This window comes from Asterias rubens, chromosome 18 (genome assembly GCF_902459465.1).
Source record: "Asterias rubens chromosome 18, eAstRub1.3, whole genome shotgun sequence".
In the NCBI taxonomy this organism is placed as follows: Eukaryota; Metazoa; Echinodermata; class Asteroidea; order Forcipulatida; family Asteriidae; genus Asterias; species Asterias rubens.
The window spans coordinates 9,570,754-9,589,305 of NC_047079.1; the positions used below are offsets into that span (position 1 = coordinate 9,570,754).

General features: G+C 40.8%; 1 protein-coding gene across 1 annotated transcript; it reads right to left on the reverse strand.

The window, feature by feature from the left end:
* Window positions 1-258: 258 nt before the first annotated feature.
* Window positions 259-18,294, reverse strand: LOC117302292 (arginine-glutamic acid dipeptide repeats protein-like). The gene is made up of 18 exons (XM_033786167.1): window positions 18,164-18,294; window positions 17,094-17,402; window positions 16,822-16,892; window positions 15,991-16,096; window positions 15,714-15,810; window positions 15,159-15,263; window positions 14,467-14,640; window positions 13,160-13,259; window positions 12,052-12,150; window positions 11,140-11,220; window positions 10,417-10,561; window positions 9,462-9,554; window positions 8,786-8,985; window positions 6,815-6,976; window positions 5,662-5,829; window positions 2,928-5,401; window positions 2,026-2,272; window positions 259-1,465 (listed from the first exon to the last, which is right to left on the reverse strand). The coding sequence occupies exons 2-18, from the start codon at window positions 17,335-17,337 to the stop codon at window positions 392-394; spliced, it is 5,640 nt and encodes a 1,879-aa protein (XP_033642058.1). The 5' UTR covers window positions 17,338-17,402; window positions 18,164-18,294; the 3' UTR covers window positions 259-391.
* Between the last annotated feature and the right edge of the window lie 258 nt (window positions 18,295-18,552).

The following is an 18,552-nucleotide window of genomic DNA, read 5'->3' on the forward strand; positions in this document are numbered from 1 at the left end:
CTATAAATCCTTTGAAGAAATAAAATACTAAACCCTATATTTCTTATTTACATTTTGTACAATGACTGATAACAATACCGCACCTATCATCGACGTTACTGTTTCTCAGTTACTAAGCAAAAGCTTTAAATCTAGGTCAAACCAGGTAACAATGTTTTATAATAAATGTTAAATTTGCATCGGTGATAAAGAATATTCATTTTGGTTGTTACCCATTATACACCGATGTATGTGAGCGCTGTACACACAGTACTGCCCCAAGTCCTGTGAAAAATATATCACAGGCATAGCCACTGGTGGGGTTTTTTTTGGGTGGGGGGGTATAGCACTCAAGAGACACTTTAGGTACAGGAAAGTATTAAGACCTCTGTGTTTGTGACAAAGGTTTTTTTTATCTCGGAGGTGGTGGATAGGGGTGACGCTCAGAGAGCATTTGCCTCTGTATATGCTCATGTTGGATTTGCTGTGCCAGGGCCTCCGGTAGGGGCGGCCTGTACATCCTAGCATGTGGAATGGAGTTAGGAGGGGGTGCCATAGCAGCGGCTGTACCTGGATTTATAATGGGGTGAGGGGGCTGGGGTAGGGACAGTGGGTTTGGGGGTAGGTGGAGTGTTGGCTGTAGCACGGCAGGCCCTGGCTGATCAGGGAGGAGCCCCCCATAAGTGTGGTGGATATGTTCCTGTGGGTGGAAGTGTACATGAGTGTGAGAATGCGAATGAGAGTGATGATGAGGCGTCGGCGGTCGCCCAGCTGCTGCTGCCGCAGCTGCTGCAGCTGCTCTCGGGTCGCCCATCATTGCCATGCGTTCCAGATGCAGGCGCTCTGCTGTTAAGCGATCGACAGCAAAAGCGGAATTCTCTGGCCCGGGTACCAGCATGGCTAAGTGACGCTCAGCATGGGCACGCTCCAAGTTATGATTATAGGCATTAATCTGTTGCGGCGATGGCATGGGTTCCCCAGGGTGGTGTGGGTGGGGTGGGTATGCAGCAAGAGGCGTTGCTGTAGAGGTGCGTACCCCAGGGTACTGCTGCTCATACCCAGGTTTCAGACCTCGATCTCGCATCTCCCTATCCCACAACTCCATCTCGCGCATCTCCCTTAAATCGCGCTGCTGCAGCGCCCTCAAGTCCCGTTGTCTTATATCCCTCTCCTGGAGCTCCCGTTCCACCAGATCAATCTGTGCCTCCCTGCTCCCCATGGCGTAGACCTGCTCTATCTGATACTGAAGCATTGGATCTGGCCCCATGAGGTTGCTGGCTGGATTGCCAGGCCCGACGGCAGAGTGGGGCCTGGCATACTCACTCAGGGTCCTCATAGCTGGAAGATCTTGGCCAGGGTAGCAAGCGTACCCGGGTGAACCTCTTGGAGGAGGCATGTGCATCTGGCTCGGCTGTTGAATGCCGTATGATCCAGTCACTTGAGCATCTGCCGTCGTATTCATTGGTGGAGTTTCTGGTTTCTTCGGCTGGTAAAAAATAACAAAACAAATGAAGGATTCAAAACCACTTGTACTTTTTCAGCAAAAAAAGCGAAGATCACAGATTTACATTAAACTTCAACGGTCTAACGATGGCGATAGTAGAAAACATACCTTGAAATATTTATGTATGAAATTTCATAGTTTATGAGGAAAAAAAAGGGAAAAAAAGGAATTTCCCGGTTGGAGTCCGTCGCTCAGTCAGTGCTTTATTTAAAATTTTTGTATACAGGTGTCATGCAAAATGTGTTATCTGTTTTTTACTATTTTTTTGTGACCCAGATGGCCGATAGATCTCAAACTTCTACAGGTTTGTCAGTTAATGTATATGGTGGATTTCATACAATACGTCAGCAAAACCAGTTTTGTAATGTTCCTCCACTCTGGTTAGTGGCACTTCTATTGAGGAAAATATAAGTTTGTAATGGAACTTTGCAAAAAAAGTGCAACACAGCAAAAGCACATGAAGCACCACAGAAATCACTGTAGGTAATGTCAAGGCCTGCTCAGTTCAAGTTAAAATACTGTGACGGCCAAAGGTAACTTACCGTAGCCTGCCTTTCAGTTCCACTTGTCTTCCTTTGCCGACCTTCTTCCCTCTCTCTTGTTTCCTCTTTCGAGACGGGTTCCTTCTTGATACTCTTCTTCTCTTCCTTTTCCTTGGAGGCTGCGGCCGCTGCTGCAGCTGCAGCAGCCTTAGCTCTCTTGGCGGCAAGCTTGGAGCTATCCAACGGAGCAAACAGCATATCTGTGCGACTGCAGGAGTTGTGACCGCGATGCCAATGACGAATAAACCTGGTAAAAATATAATTTGTTTAAACTTACAGGGAAGGTTCACATTTGGTAATTACTCAAAACAAATATTAACTTAAAAAATGACGTGGTAATGAGCATTGGAGAGCTGTTGATAGTATAAAACATTGTGAGAAACGGCTCCCTCTGAAGTAGCATAGATTTTGAGAAAGAGGTAATATCTCATTCTATAATAAAAGACTTCTAGCTAGAAGTATTTTTTTCCTATCTGAAAGCACACAAATTCGTCCAATAAGGGTGTTTTTTCTCCCATCATTTTCCTGTAAATTCGATGACCAATTGAGCCCAAATTTTCACAGGCTTCTTATTTTATGTTCATGATGGGATACACCAAGTGAGAAGACTGGTCTTGACAGTTATCAAAGGTGTACCTTCCCTTTAACTAAAGTCAGGTCTGCATTTTCATTCAAGTTTAAATCTTTCATTCCTATCTGAAAGCACACAAATTCGTCCAACAAGGGTGTTTTTTCTCTCATCATTTTTCCCGCAAATTCGATGACCGATTGAGCTCAAATTTTCACAGGTTTGTAGTTTTACGCATATGTTGAGATACACCAACTGTGAAGGCTAGTCTTTGACAATTACCAATAGTGTCCACTGCCTTTAAAAAGCAAGAGTGCCAATTGCATGTACTTACTTTGCTGATGAGCTGGTATGATCGGTGCGATCCACAACCACAGGATCTGGAGACGGCATTCGAGGATACACGCCGTTATCGTGTTCTTCCTCTTCACTGTTGGATTCTTCAGCATCTTCCCCCGGCTTTTCTGCTTCAGCAGGTGTCGCAGACACGACAGCTTGTTTTGTTTGTTCTGTCTCTGGGTCAACAATCTCTGTTTTTACAACTGGGTACAGCTTTGAAGGATCCAGAGGTCTCAAAGGCTCTGGAGTTGGCATTCCATGCTCTCCTTGACGCTTCATAAATTGTTCTGAAGGGACAGCAGTTTCTGGTTTTCTTGAATTCTCAAGTGGTATATCAGGCCTCACATGCCCTCCAACTCTTGTCACCTGATCTTCAGGCCTGGAATGTTCTCTAGACCTCTGCGGCTCCCCAAAGCCAGGACCTTCTGGATATCGCAGAAACTCTCCCGATCTGGAAAGCTCATCTGGTCTAAGATGCTCCCTATGCTGTAAATGGTCCCCAATTGTTGGATTCTCACCGAATCTGCGAGGTTCTCCTAGCCTTGGATGCTCACCAAATTTGCGGTGCTCAATAGGCCTGCTCAGAATATCCCTGGATTGCAGTGGTTCTGCTGTTTTAGGTTGGCTCCTTGGTCTTTGAAGATCATCAGGCCTCAATTTCTCCCCTTGAGAGAGCATGTGCCGATGCCTAACAGAATCATCTATGCCTAGAGGTCGCCCAGGTACATGACGGTCGTCACGTCTTTCGTTATCCCCAGGTCTAGGGAAGCTCTCATGTCTCAAATGCCCGTCTGGTCTGAGTGGATGACCAAACGCTGGACGGTCCCTTTGTCTGAGATGTTCTTCCTGTCTGAGTAGTTCTTCTGGCTTTTTATGCTCTCCGGCCTTCAAGGGCTTACCAGGTCTCATGTGCTCCAGGGGTTTGGGGCTATCACCAAACCTTGGGTGTTCTCCTTGTCTCATGTAATCAACAGGTCTCAAATGCTCGCCTGGTCTCACAACTTGACTAGGTTTCAAGTAATCAACATGCCTCAAGGGTTCTCCAGGTCTTACATGTTCAGGTCTCACATACTCTCCATATCGTAACTGTTCCCTGGAATGGCCAAGATGGTCCCCGGGAGGACGCTGTCTGGATTTGTCTTCCGACAATCTTATGTTTTCGTCAGGGTGTTTTGTTAGATCCTTTAATGGCATTCCCTTTTCTTCTGGTAGTTTAAAGTGTCCCCCTAGAGGCCTGCCCTGATCAATCAGGGGGTAACGATGTTCTGCACTTGGTTTGTGCTTCTCTCCTGGAATACCAGAAGGTGCTGTTGACAGCCTAGAGTCAACCTGTGTCCTTGGAGATGCCCTAGACTCTTCTCGTATATCTCTCTCATCTCTCTTCGGTAACTCAGGATGTCTTCCTAAAGGCTTAGGACTGAGTGAGTAATCAGCATGTGGCCTAAGTGATCCAGCTGATCTCACGTTTTCCTCCAGTCTTTTAGGTTCCTCTGATCCTTGTACAAGAGAGCCTCTTGGTTGCCTGATACCCTCACCGCCAAACCGCTTGTTTTCAGCTTGGTGTCTGTAATAATCTATGGAGTACCTAATCTGATCTTGTTCCTCCTTGACACATTTGTCTCTTTCTGAGCTCTTCAAAGTTGCTTGCGTTCTCATGAGCTCTGGAGGTGGGCCGAACCCCTCCGGATGATACCTCGGCTTGTCCACTGGAGGGCGAGTAGGGGAACCATTGGACGGCGGGCGCAAACTTGGAACAGGTGGTCTGACACTCCCATCTGGAAAGTAGAATCTTTCATTAGAGCGTAGATAGTCAATGGGGTGGCGAAAGTGTCCCATGGGATGCCTGAATTGCTCCGGTTGCTCTACTTGGGAATCAGAAAGTGGAGTAGATTCTGCAGGCTGTAGTTGGGGCGAGCCAGAGTTGGAAGCAGTGTCGACTTTGTCAGGTCTGGGTTCCTTCTTGATCAGAGGTAGGGGCTGATGCTGATAATGGTCCTGTTTGTCGATCTTTTCCATCTTGATCAGAGGCATCGGACGATAGTACGTCTCAGGTTTATTGACCAGAGGTTGACTATGTGGGCTGCTGATCAACGGGCTGCTGAAGGCAGGCTGCCTTGGTGCCTCGTCGGGATTTTTGAAATGTTGGATAACAGGAAAAGCTTGGGAGTGACTCGTCTGGGTATTCGTTGCCATGGGAACTTCACTACTCTCATCCTCGTCAATCTTCTCCTTCTTGATGTTGACGATAGGAATGATGAGAGGGACAGGGCGTATCGTTGGCTGGTTTTCAGAGTTGTCCATTGGTGAGGGTGACCTGGACGAAGAACTGTCTGACATCCCGTCTCCTTCTGACATCCCGTCTCCTTCAAGGTGACTGGACTCATCATTGGCATTATTAATGCTGTTGCTGTCTGTTGTTGTTGCTGCATCCTGGTCGTTATCAGATGCAGCCTCAGAATTATCAGCTTCCTGTTGATCATAAAATTAAAACAAAACATGTCACGTCAAAACTTGGTCGCTAGAGGCCTACGGAAAATGAATAGTGCTAGCTTTTACCAACAAAACTTAAAAAGAGTTGTTATAACAGCAAATAGGAGAGCTTTTGATATGCCTTTAAGCACTTCACATTGATTGATGTTTTATCCACAACCTAAATTATCAAACATGAGTGAACAACAAATGTTTGAAAATTCATGAAAAAATTTAAGATGGTTTCTTCGTGCGTTTACCTGTCCTTCTGTTTCGGGAACTGCAGAGTCCCCAGGTTCCCCTGCTCTTAACTCAGAGGCTTCCTCTTCCTCCGCCTCTTCATCTTCATCTTCTTCTTCGTCTCCAGGTGCTTCTTGTTTGATGGAAGCAATACTTGGGCTGTCAAGATTTTCTGCACCTGGCTCCTTCTGCAAGACAACGAGGTAACAGAAACAAATTTCGTCAGTTTATAAAACCCTTTTAAGTGTAAACGGGCGAAAGGATACCTTTGTTTTTTTTTGAAACGTTTGATTGTTTTAATCCCATATAAATGTATATAGAGACACATACAACAAATCTGTGGAAATTCTTTTTCAAAAGGTGGTAGTGTTTTTGAGAAGAAGGCAAAATATGTCAATGGAATACACAGAAGCTATACAACCGTAACATGCCATGAAGCCAGGGATCACAACCAAGTTAAACGAAACAACCTGGGAAGCGGCAGTAGAGGGACCACCTCAAGGGGATGTGACTTTTTGTCAATGTACAGTTCACAGTTTATACACATACAGAATCACAACAGAACAAGTTGACGTCATCTATCATACAGAGTGATATCAGGTTTGGGGTTTTTTAATCTCAAGGGATGCTGAATTTTTGATCTCTTGATTCACACCAGAAAGAAGCAATCAATCAAACTTAAACAGCTACCTGAGCGGAATGTTTTCAACAGAAATGGTATTTGTACTTGTTTATAATGCACTTGTTCACCATTTTAATGTAATATGTGTACACTTCTGAACTTTTCGTAATTATCGATTAAAAAATCAGGCCCCTACCTAAAGGTTTTTTGAAAAACTAAAAACACTTCTGCCGTTGAAAGCGGGTGTCAAAGGACAATGCCGCTGACGTCATTTGTGGGAGTTTGCTTTGATAAATACATCCACGCTGCAACAAAGCGGCTTTATCTACTTATGACGTTTTGAGAGTGATTACGTAACGGGGCTTTTCGCAAATCTCACAGAAAAGCTCTGGACAAGGGCATACAAAATGATTGTTTTTTACACAATTGAAACCTATTTATAATCATATGACTCGATTTCCGTATTCATCGAAAACATTTGAAGTGGAATTCAGCAAAGTTCACGACATGACATTTTCGTTCAAGCAGGTCTTTAAGAGTGAAAAGTCTACCTTGATTTTCTTCTCACTAGACTTGGTACTACTGTCGCTTGAAGTGCTGAGAGTGCTGGGCGAATTGCGATGTTTGTTGGGTTTACGCCCCATGTTGACTGGGCTACAGGGCTCACTGACGCTGCAATGTTTGTTTCGACCACTCCTTAGAGTTGAGCTCACCTACAATGAAATCAAAACCATTAATGAACTGCAATGGTAATCATTGTTTTTACACTCACTCCGATGTGTGTGAAACATCCGCGTGAGGTTAAAAACAACCAAATAATTGTTTAAAGCCAATGAAAATTAAACATTGGCAATAATTGTTTTTAACACCTTTTTTTTTAAATGTTCTATTCAAACTTAGGCCTACCATGCTCCCACCTAAATTAATAATATTTTAAACCTTACATCTACAAACTAGTGTATAAGGCCTAATTGATTACATATCCAAATTTAATGGGAAGATATGTTCAATACAAAAAAAACTATTGAATAAATATAGTATTTAGTTACATTAAGCCTATTGCTAACTTAACCTCTGTCTGAATCATGGTGCTTTGTTTAAGAGTGTAATTTGTCCATGGTTTGTCAATAATAATGTTAACCCTCCTACTTTTGTGCCCATTCCAACTGTGTGCCTGTTTAGACACATTCATCACTCTATGTACATGTATGTATGTAAATACATAACATCAGTGAATTATGATTCAAAAGCTACACATTGAAATGAACATGAACATTTAAATTCATAGGAGTTGTATCATGCAATCTCAACATGAAACATTATACAATGTCGTACATGTTACGTATATAAATACACAACATCAGTGAAACATAATTCAAAAGCTACACGTTCAAATGAACATGTAATCGCACAGATTTTAAATTCATAGGAGTTGTATCATTCAACTTCGACATTGAAACATTATACAATGTCGTACATCTATATAAATACACAACATCAGTGAAACATGATTCAAAAGGTACACATTCATATGAACAAGTAACCACAACAATATAAATTCATAGAAATTAGATTGTAAAATCTCACTAGGGAAAAACAATGACACAGTAATCTGTACAGATGTTGATAGTCAAAAGGTAAAACACAAAGAGAACGGGTTAGAATTCTTCAACTTCAAAATGAAAACTGTGGCACAAGACTTTGGCTTTACAGAATGGACCGTTCCGGCTTTCCACTAAGCTCCACCCACCACGCGCGTGAGCAAGACACGTGTACGAGCACACCCAATGACATTCTGCACGATTCTGCCGCGCGTGCCAAATATACGCGCACACATGACCGAGTTTGTCCGACCACAATGATTGCTGTGATTGGTCAAATGGGTGAACGCGCACAGTTTGATTGACAGGCCGGATCGGTTCATTGTGAGGTTGGGCCCCAGTTCTCATTTTTCATTCAATGCATAACACAGCGATACATAATAAAAGGTATTTATAATGCGCATTCCCAAAACATGATCAAAGCGCATAATGGGCTTTTCAGTTCAATTCAAAATCTTCTCAACACTTCCCATTCACATTGCAAAGTGTCAATAAAAGGTAAATTACTCAAAATATGTTGTGAGAACACAAATATAAATAAGTACAAACAAACAATGAAACAGAGGAAATGAAGGAGTCCTATTCAAAAGACGAAGTTTTGTACAGAAACACATAACTGAAACAAATTTCAAAATTTAAATAGAATAAATCGCAAAAAGGAGCATCTGAAAAGGTTGAATGCTAGACTGTGTAAGTACATGTATTTTCCAGATAGATCGGAGAAAGACCGCACAGTGACTTGTGATATGTGCTATACAAATATGGTTCATTATAGCAAATGTCAGGCCATTAACTTTTCTTTGCATAGGTCCTTTTGGGGTAAGTAAGCAGTTTGCAATCAGCTCATTTTTTACATTTTAACCCCCCCCCCCCCCAACAACAACAAAAACCCCAAAACCAGGACATGCTTATTAAACTTACCAAGTCCCGTTGTCTCCTCGTCCGTAGCTTATGCCGGACAACATCATAAGATTCACCTTCTCGGACCGGCTTGAACATGAACGCTGGAGGTTCTCGTGGGTTCGAAATGGGCGGGAGCTCCCCGTATTTCTTGAAGCCGAGCCGACAATTGGTGCAGAGAAGGATCCTCTCCCTGGAGCCGTGGTGCCAGTCTTTTGAAGCTGTAAACATTTCAGAATCAGATAGTCAAATGTTCTTTGAAAAAGCCAAAGACAAACCTTTAAGTTGACATGGGTAATGAGACTTAATAGTAAACAAGTAACCATCCAAACACAACAAAAGGAAGTTAAAAAAACAAATACTCAGGATTTTTTTAGCAAACATCATGTGAAAAATATAACACAAGTATGCCCCTATGAAATTAGGCCTTGGATAAAAATTGGCAGTCATAAAAAGTCAACATGGGTCCCAGATTTGGAGATGTTGTTGATCTACAATCTCGACCAGATCTCATTGGGCACCTGTGCTCACTTCCAATGTTGGCTTCCGTTGTCTTCTGCGTTCCAGTCAACATTGAGCAGGGGGACGGGGGAAAGTTCTAATGTAAATTGTCAGGGGGAAGTGGACGGGGAATATTGAATGTAGCGTTGGGAATAGGTGGCCCAAGCAGTTTGGTCGTGATTGTAGATAGACTTACTCGTGGTGAAACAGTGTCTGCAAGCGTAGCTGCTAAAATCTCTCTCGCTGTCATCACTGTCCATGTCACTCTCACAAGCTGAACTTAGATCCACTGTCAAATAAACAAACATTCAGAACATTCTCAAAGGTTTCGACCATTTTCAGTCGAGTGTGACGCCGCCAGTTACTTCACACCTAAACTAAAGCTATCAAATAATACTTAATTTGGGCCTATGGACAAGTCATTACGGATGATACTTGCTTCGTCCTTCAGATGGGACTTATGTACATGTAGATCCAGTGTGCTGTGTAATATAACATAAAAGAACCCAGTATTGACCCCTTGCACGCGTGTTACACGCGGCGACTGATGCCACGCTCACCATGTTGGTGGGCAGTAATAGGTTTACGTGTATTAATGCCACGTCGCCTAAAACACGCACTTCACTGCATAACGCACAGCATAGTCAATGCATAGAGTTATATATGAAAACGCACAGTGAAATTGCCCACCAGTATGGCGCATTCAAGATTTTTCTGCTGATGACGTCAGGTGAAATGGGTCAATACTTATCGTTATGAGAAGGGGTTTGACCTGCAAATCGCACCACAGCAACTTGTAAACCATGGTGCCATGTTAATAAAAGGGTCTTATATTTTGAACAAATCAGCAGCGCCTTGAGATGCCCTCAGTGTAATAACGCGCTTTAGAATAACTGTGTTTGTCAAAGTGGTTTCTTTCCTCGCCTTCCAGCTCTAGGACCCCGGTTTTAAATCATCCCAGGGCACTAAGTAGATTGCGTTTTCAGTCCCTTCCTCACACATCTTAAAACTGAAAATCCCATCCTTGTCTTCTCTCCATTTGTTTCTTAGCCATAGTACAGTAATTAAATTCCGCTTTTCTAAGAGTCTTTGCTTCACAATCAGAAGAGATTAAATGAAAGGAAATGAAATGAATTAAAAAAAAAACTCACAGAATTCATTTGATGGTGGTCTGTTCGCTCGGGCACAAGTTTTGATTCGTGGGAGCACGCTCTGTCGACGATGCCTTCTGTAGATCCTCTGCCCAGACGCCTCGGGACTCTTCTTCCAGTAATAATAAAACTCAACCAGCTCACCCTGCATGAAATATCACAGAAAAACGTTCAGAGGTAAAGGCAAGGTATATGTACCTTTGGTTTTTGTAACCATTTTATTGTTTCAATCCTATATTAAAGCCATAGGACACTTTTGGTAAACAGTATTGTCCAAGGCCCACACTTCTTGTATCACAACTACTATATAAAATAACAAACTTGTGAAAATTTAGGCTCAATCGGTCTTGGACTCAGGAGAAAATAACGGGAAAACCCACTCTTGTTTCCGCGCGTTTCGCCGTGTCATGACATGTGTTTAAACAAAATCCGTAATTCTCGATATCGGGAATTGATAATGTTTTACTGTTTTCTCAAAAAGTAAAGCATTTCATGGAATAATATTTCAAGAGAAGTCTTTCACCATTACTTTCTGTAAAATTTGTAAATCTGTGAACTTTTATTTAATTTTTCTGTACCGAAAGTGTATAATGGCTTAAACATTAAAATCTTTCAGGCTTGCACGCTACAGTGATTAAGTTTACTTATGAGACATCCTTGGTTGTATTACCAGAAATCTACAATGATAATAATTCAAGTTGAAACAAAAACGAGAAGACTCACCCTGTCCTTGTGAGGGAGGAGCTCTTTACGAATGCGGAAGAAATTCTTGCCGTACTGACGCAAGCCCTTGACAAACATTTTCTACAGCGGGAAAAAAATACACATGTAAATAGCACTTAGACTCTACTTTGGGCTCAATGTTACAAACAAAAAGTTATTTGATCAAAAGAAAAAAGTTTCAAGACCAAGATCAGTCACTTTTAATAAAAAAAATGACTTAAAAGGTTTGCAATATGAAAATACAATAGGATTGAGAATTGCAATGATATCATGTATGTTCCCTATAAGAAAACACAATCCGAGACATGGTACCAGCAGCAAACTTTCTCAGATTCAACTTTGGGGCATAAAACTGTTATCTTAAAGGCAGTGGACACTATTGGTAATTGTCAAAGACTAGTCTTCACAGTTGGTGTATCTCAACATATGCATAAAATAACAAACCTGTGAAAATTTGAGTTTAATCGGTCATTGAACTTGCGAGGTAATAATTAAAGAAAAAAAACACCCTTGCACACGAAATTGTGTCATTTACATGTAGACATGGTAGATGGTTGATTTCGAGACCTCAAGTTCTAAATCTCAGGTCTCGAAATCAAATTCGTGGAAAATTACTTCTTTCTCGAAAACTATGCCACTTCAGAGGGAGCCGTTTCTCACAATGTTTTATACCATCAACCTCTCCCCATTACTCGTTACCAAGAAAGGTTTTATGCTAATAATTAAATTACCAATAGTGTCCACTGCCGTTAACCACCTTACTTTGAAGTGAAATGTTTCTCAAAATGCTTTTTATTACCGAAAGCTGCTGTAGGCTTCTAGCTAACAGTTTAATTGCCATTTTTTTCAAAAGTGATAACCAAATGGGGATTTCCCTTTAATGAAACCTTCAATCGTTTCTCTGGTTCTTACCGTTTCTTGGTCGTTCCACTTCTTATCGACAGAGCGAGGTACGCAGTGTTTGACCAGAGACTGAAGGGCACGACCACAGTTGTAATCATTCTCATGAAGCTGGGGAAAATGGAAACAAAAAAATGTTGATGTTAGAGCCACAAGGTCTGTTTTGTAATTGTCAAAACACTCAAAGTTATTAAAAGGTACAATCCACCAAATTTGTACAAACGAATCATTTTCATTATCCCCGATGCAAATTATCCTAACACAAAACACAATATCCACAGATGGATCATGATAGTAGAAAGCTTCCCTTGAAATTTTACTTATTGAGGTGCTGTAGTTTTTGAGAAATGGGTAAAAGTAATAATTTTCGTCTCAGTTTTAGCATGTAAAAACGTATTAACCAGTTATGCTATTGTTTTGGTATAATATCATAACTTGTTAATGGGATTTTACATGCTAAAATAATGTTCGTCTATTTGAGACGAAAATTTTTTTGTGACTTGTTTTACGATTATCTCAAAAACTACACAACCTCAGTTAGTAATATTTGAAGGGAAGCTTTCCACTATCATTATCTTCAAACCCTGTAAGTTTGATATAAATCTGTGGACATTTTGAAAAAGTACCCGGATCCTTTAACATCTAATACATCGTTGCGGTACCTGCTGCTAACACATAGGATTTGAATTGCCTCTAGCCATCGGACTGGCTCAGTTATCTAGAGGTAAGACATCTGCTTTAACAATTATATAGGTCTAGGTTCTAACCCCACATGACTGATTTTCACAGAACTCGGGAAAGTACCGAGCATAAAATACTCAATACACATCAGTGTAAGGGTAAACCCAGCTTATAATTATATAACATAGCAGTCTGAGGAATTTAAGTTCTAAATATTTCCTTATCACTTCCCTGCTTAGCAGAAAGGAGAAGGATACCAGTCACAAATTGTACATGCGACATGCTATTTTGGCTGATAACCCTATTCTCGCATGTAAGCATAATCTTGTTGTGCTTAGCTACTTTTTGTGTTTAAGCAGCTCTATGAAATTGGACCCTGTCCAGAACCACCTCTTGGGGTCAGTTAATCTACGGTTTTAAAAGAATAGATTTTACTCACACACTGTAGAGCATTGATGGTTGTGTCATCCTTTGATGCTACTTCGCAGCCTTCCTCCGGTGAGCCTCCATCGCACATACCAACAAAGGCAGCCATGCTCCTAGAGTTGGTTAATAAGTACAAAGTATCAGAACATGGTCGAGTCCGAGTTTGCGGCTGCTGCTAAGGAAATGACTGGAGCTTGATTTCATCATGCATTGAAGTATAAAATGCCCTTAGTATAAAACAGCTGTAGCCTAGCTGTAGCCGCAATTCGGACACAATTTTTAGGTACTCTATAGACACTGACAGAAGGTAAAAAAATCCAATAAAAGAGAATGGGGTGCTCTTTCTTATGGTAATGTATACAATTTGTCGTGGATATGTTTATTTGCAAGGCAGTAAAAAAAATCATGTTTATTGTAATGCATTGATGAGCGCTACATGGACTTTTATGAGTCAGTCTGGGGAATATTGGTTACCAAATATTAAAAATAGGGTGTCAAACTTTGCAGTATACATGTATCAAAAAACAGGATATCCAAATTGCCCACTCATAGCACTCACACCGTAACATGTAAACAATTCAACAAGTCACATATACAAAATACAGGGGTCAAAGGCTAAGGAAATTGGTGCACAGAATGACTCGCTCTTGAGCTAAAAACATTTCATATTCAGATTCGAAATATACAATTGAATATATGATGAGATTTTTGAATATACAAACCAACATGATTTAAAATGCAAGTTTAGGCCCTAATACATGAATATTCAGATTGGTTATGCTCATTTCAAATGAGAATACACAACGTAGTAAAATAGCACAGATATTCAAAAATATGCACAAATTGTATCCATGTACTTGTATATTCAATAAATATAAACAAAGATATAAATGTATACCATATTCAAAGGAATACACAATTATAAAAGGCAAACAGCAGATATTTGGAAATATACACAAATAGCAGAGATATTCACAAGTATAAAGGCAAGTAACACAGATTCAAAAAATCACACAAATATTCAAAAATACACACAGAATAGCAGATGTTCAAAAATATTAACAAAAAGCACAGGTTTTCAAAAATGAGCACAGATTAAAAAATATAGATGTATATATAGCAGTCAAAAATATACACAAATGTTATAGACACAGATATTCAAAAATATACACAAAGTAGTAAAATTATTCAGAAATATATGCAAATAGCGCAGTTATGCAAACAAACAACACAATTAGCACAGAAATTAAGAAACACAAAACAAATTAAGCTGAATGTATTAGTGGTTTATCTTGCCAAAATCCCCATTCTCAAACGTACCTTGCGGCTTGAAGGTACATCTTCAGGTCGATGTCATGGATGGTCGGCTTCCAGGTCAACTCTTCATGGTTGGTAACCGTGGTACCGGTGACCTTGACCTTTGGCCTGAGGTCGGGCAAGACGGCCTGGTGGCTGGGACCAACGCGAATCTCACCCTGGGTGCTTGCGAGTCGTCTGTGGATGTCATGAAATAACAATATCACTGTCAGTCATATACAGTTTCAAATATTATAAACATACATAAGGCTTTTGTAGAGCGCAACTACGTCAAGAACGTAGCCCATTAGATTGGGTACAGATAATGTTTGATACACTTCTTGAATGTTCGTAGGGAGTCAGATTCCCTGACACAACATCTTTTAAAGCGCCTTGAGCGTCACCGAGTGACATACATGAGCACTATATGAAAAGCCACTATTATTCCATTGGAAAATCTTAAGGCCGGTTTATAGTCGGTCGAGCGATGGTCGGGCGATGGAAATCTTGACGCACGATCAAAAAAAGACACAGTTTTTAGGCATCAGCGATAACTATAAACTTTGTCGCGCGTCAAGATTTTCATCGCACGACCGACTATAAACCAGCCTTTAAAGTCTATGGGAACTTTTTAAAGGGCACCAAGGCCAAGACAGAGGCATCAGAGGCCATTGCCTACGTGGCCTCTGTTATATTCCAGACCTGTTTGAACCTACCTTGTTTCTGGATTGTAGCCGAGGATGTAGAAGAAGGAATCAGGCCTGGCAGTGAAGTCTTTCGCGTTCTGGATATCCTTAAAATGCTTCACGTTTCCCTTACCCCTGAAACGGTGAACAAGTTTTTACAAATTTCAATTTAAATAAAAAATAATACCATACAAGTTCTTAAAGCATTTTACAATAACCGTATCAAGGGCGCTTTACAGTAGTGCCCAGGTCATTGGGCCAATTACATTCCTTTAACCTACTCTCAGCTCGCTGGGGAATATACAGCCCCGGGCAACCTTAGCAGTCGAGAGGCGTTTCTTGTACACAATATCAACCTCTACCCTCGCAGGTACCCATTTATACCCCTGGGTGAAGAGAAGCAATTACAGTAAAGCATCTTGCTCAAGGACACAAGTCTCATGACCAGGAATTGACCTACACTCTAAACGCCAGAACTTGAACTTGATGCTACTCTACTTAAACACTCATTTTTTACAAGGAATGAAAAATAATTAATAATCAATCAATTACAACCAATCAATCAATCAATCAATCAATACTCACCTTAGGAGAGATACATGATAGTTTTCCGTGGTGTCCGAGACAAAGAGTTCTCTGCTCTTAATGACAGGGTCCTTGGTGACAAGATCAATTCCTGAATCTGAAATGAAAAAAAACAGAAATAATGATATAGAAAATTACTTTGCAAAAGTAGCCATTTCATTTCAATACAAAATGGTCTCACGACGAAATCGTACGCAAAATGGTGCGCATTCTTCTGGTTTTATTTCTACGGGGTAATCACAACGTCTGCTGAACGAAACTGGTTGTCGATATTTACCATTTTCTGTATGCCTGTCTTGCACCAGAAGTTGATACACAGAGTCTGGCACCTCTGACTGCCGGTAGAACCACTTCACCCCGACGATCACGTTATCTCGTTTACTCTATGGACAAAACAAAACAAACAAAATCCATCACATTTACACTTTGAGGTTTCTTTCTTAGTACAATTGTCTGACGGCTTTACTTTGGAGGCTCATAAATGCCGAAGTTCGTTCAATTGTTACGTTAGCCTTTAGTCAAGGCGCACGCGGCACACCGGATAGCACGCACAGCCCCCAAAAATGTAACGCACGAAAAAAGACTATCACCGCGAGCGGCGAAGCCGCGAAGCGCCTTTACCAACTCGTTTTGGGGGCCTTATGTTTTTCTTTACATTTGCCAACGATTTTGGTGGGAGAAAATGTAATGCATAATGCATTAGCATGGTGAGTTGCTGGTAAAAAAGAAGCCACAATTACTTGCACGACGTGACAAGAACGTTCGATGCAAATTCGTTAAATTTTCTCCCACCAAAATCGTTGGCAAATGTAAAGAAAAACATAAGGCCCCCAAAACGAGTTGGTAAAGGGGCTTCGCGGCTTCGCCTCTTGCATTACATTTTTGGGGTTGTGCGTGCCATCCGGTGTGCCGCGTGCGCCTTGACTAAAGGCTATTGTTACGTGCGTGCACTGGGCATGTATTTTACCATGTGAGTGGTTAAGGCCTTGCTTTCATTGTTCTTAACTAAACATTCCAGAAATCCCCGAAACATGTCCTGTGAGTGAGCAGGCAAACATTTTAGAATTCTTGACGATAAAAGGTTTCAAGCAACTCCATAATTACTCACCACTCTGAAGTCTTGTATTGTGCAAATGAAGTATGGCATGTCTGGTCTCGGACTCTCCACATAGACACTATCTGTGGACAGGCAATCAATAAATGTGATGTCATTATTAGTTAACCTTCCTACTAAGATCTTTCATTTTACAAAAAAAAACATTTTCCAATTGAAAAAATCACTTTAGTAACACTGTACTCGAAAATGTTGCAAGCTCGTACATGAAAATTCTAGATCTAGGAATATACACTTTCTCGTTAATTCGCCCCAACGGAACATACCTCCAATAGCATAAAGTTTCCCATCAAGAGTTGCGTAAGACAAGATTTCTCCATCCGAATTCCTCTTGATGCGGGACGACAAACTGCTCTTGCGACCAGATGACTTCATCTGATGCGATCGCGGCTGAGGCTGACCATCTTCCATCTGACTCCCCTTGGCTGCATCGATGGAGCGTTTGCGTCGAGGGTGGTGGTGATGGGTGTGGCCACTGCTCTCCTCCCCACCCTCCCTCTTCTCCCCCATAATGGGTGGGGCTTGTCGATACTAGATGGATCCTATCATCAATCGTTCAACATGTACCTGTAGGCCTGCAATAATGCAATTTACAGAATCAGCCAGGGTCATCATCATTGTTCGGCAAAGACTTGTGTCTGTGACCACCTCATTATGGCCAACTGCAGTAATCGGAAAAGTACAACTACCTTTTCTTTTTTCTTAATTTGTAGCTTTCAAACAAGGCTTTTTATATGAAAAACAAGCCATTTTTATATAAACCAATTCCTAATCCTAGTTCAACATGTTCAATTCAACTTCAAGTCCAGCATCCATCACAAAATTAAATTATTAATTAATCTCTTTTGTTTTAGTTTATTTACATCCCTTCTTAAACTATCTAATAAGTGGCGTCCAGATGTACAGAAATATTTTCCAAAAATGTCCACTGGCACTGCTGACCATGTGCCATTTATGTTCATAAACTGAACAGTGAAACTGAAAGTAAAACAAAAAAATTACATTAATTTAAAAATTTGAACACTGACAAATTAAAAAAAGGGGTAAGGGAGGCGAGGAGGAAGTTAAAATAGTTCTAGAAACTACGGACGAAAATGAAAGCATATTAAACTAGTAAAATCTAGTGTGTTGTGTTCGTGCCACTAACGGAATGTTCTAATGAATTGTGTTTGTTAAACAAATTGTCCCAAGTTACATGTAATTCATGTACTGTATGTACATCCATGCAGTCGTGTACAATTTAATTCCCAAACACACACACACCGAACAAAGACATAAAAATACACCAACCAAATTCTACTTTAACCTGACAATTAAACCGATTCTAAATACTCACTCGTGTTCCTCTGGTCCTTCAGATATAACATATTACTTCAATCCATATCTTTTCCCATCCAAAATGGCCCAATTAGGGAGTAAATAATCTTATTGGCATGAACCTCGAACAATTTTTCACCAAGTTTGTTAATTCCGTATTTAACAGAAATGAAATCAACAGGGGGCGCCCTTCATTACGACCGTTCTTATTGTTTACTGATTGACCCATTATCGTCTGCTCAGAACTTCAACATTTATTTCAAAATTCGTAATGATCAAAAGGTCATTACATGGAAAATGCAAACGAATTTGACAAATTGAATAAAAATTAACAAGAAAATTCAAAAAATAAGCCATCAAATGATTTCTTGGCGTTTTCATAAAAAGTGCTAATGTGACGACAGGTGA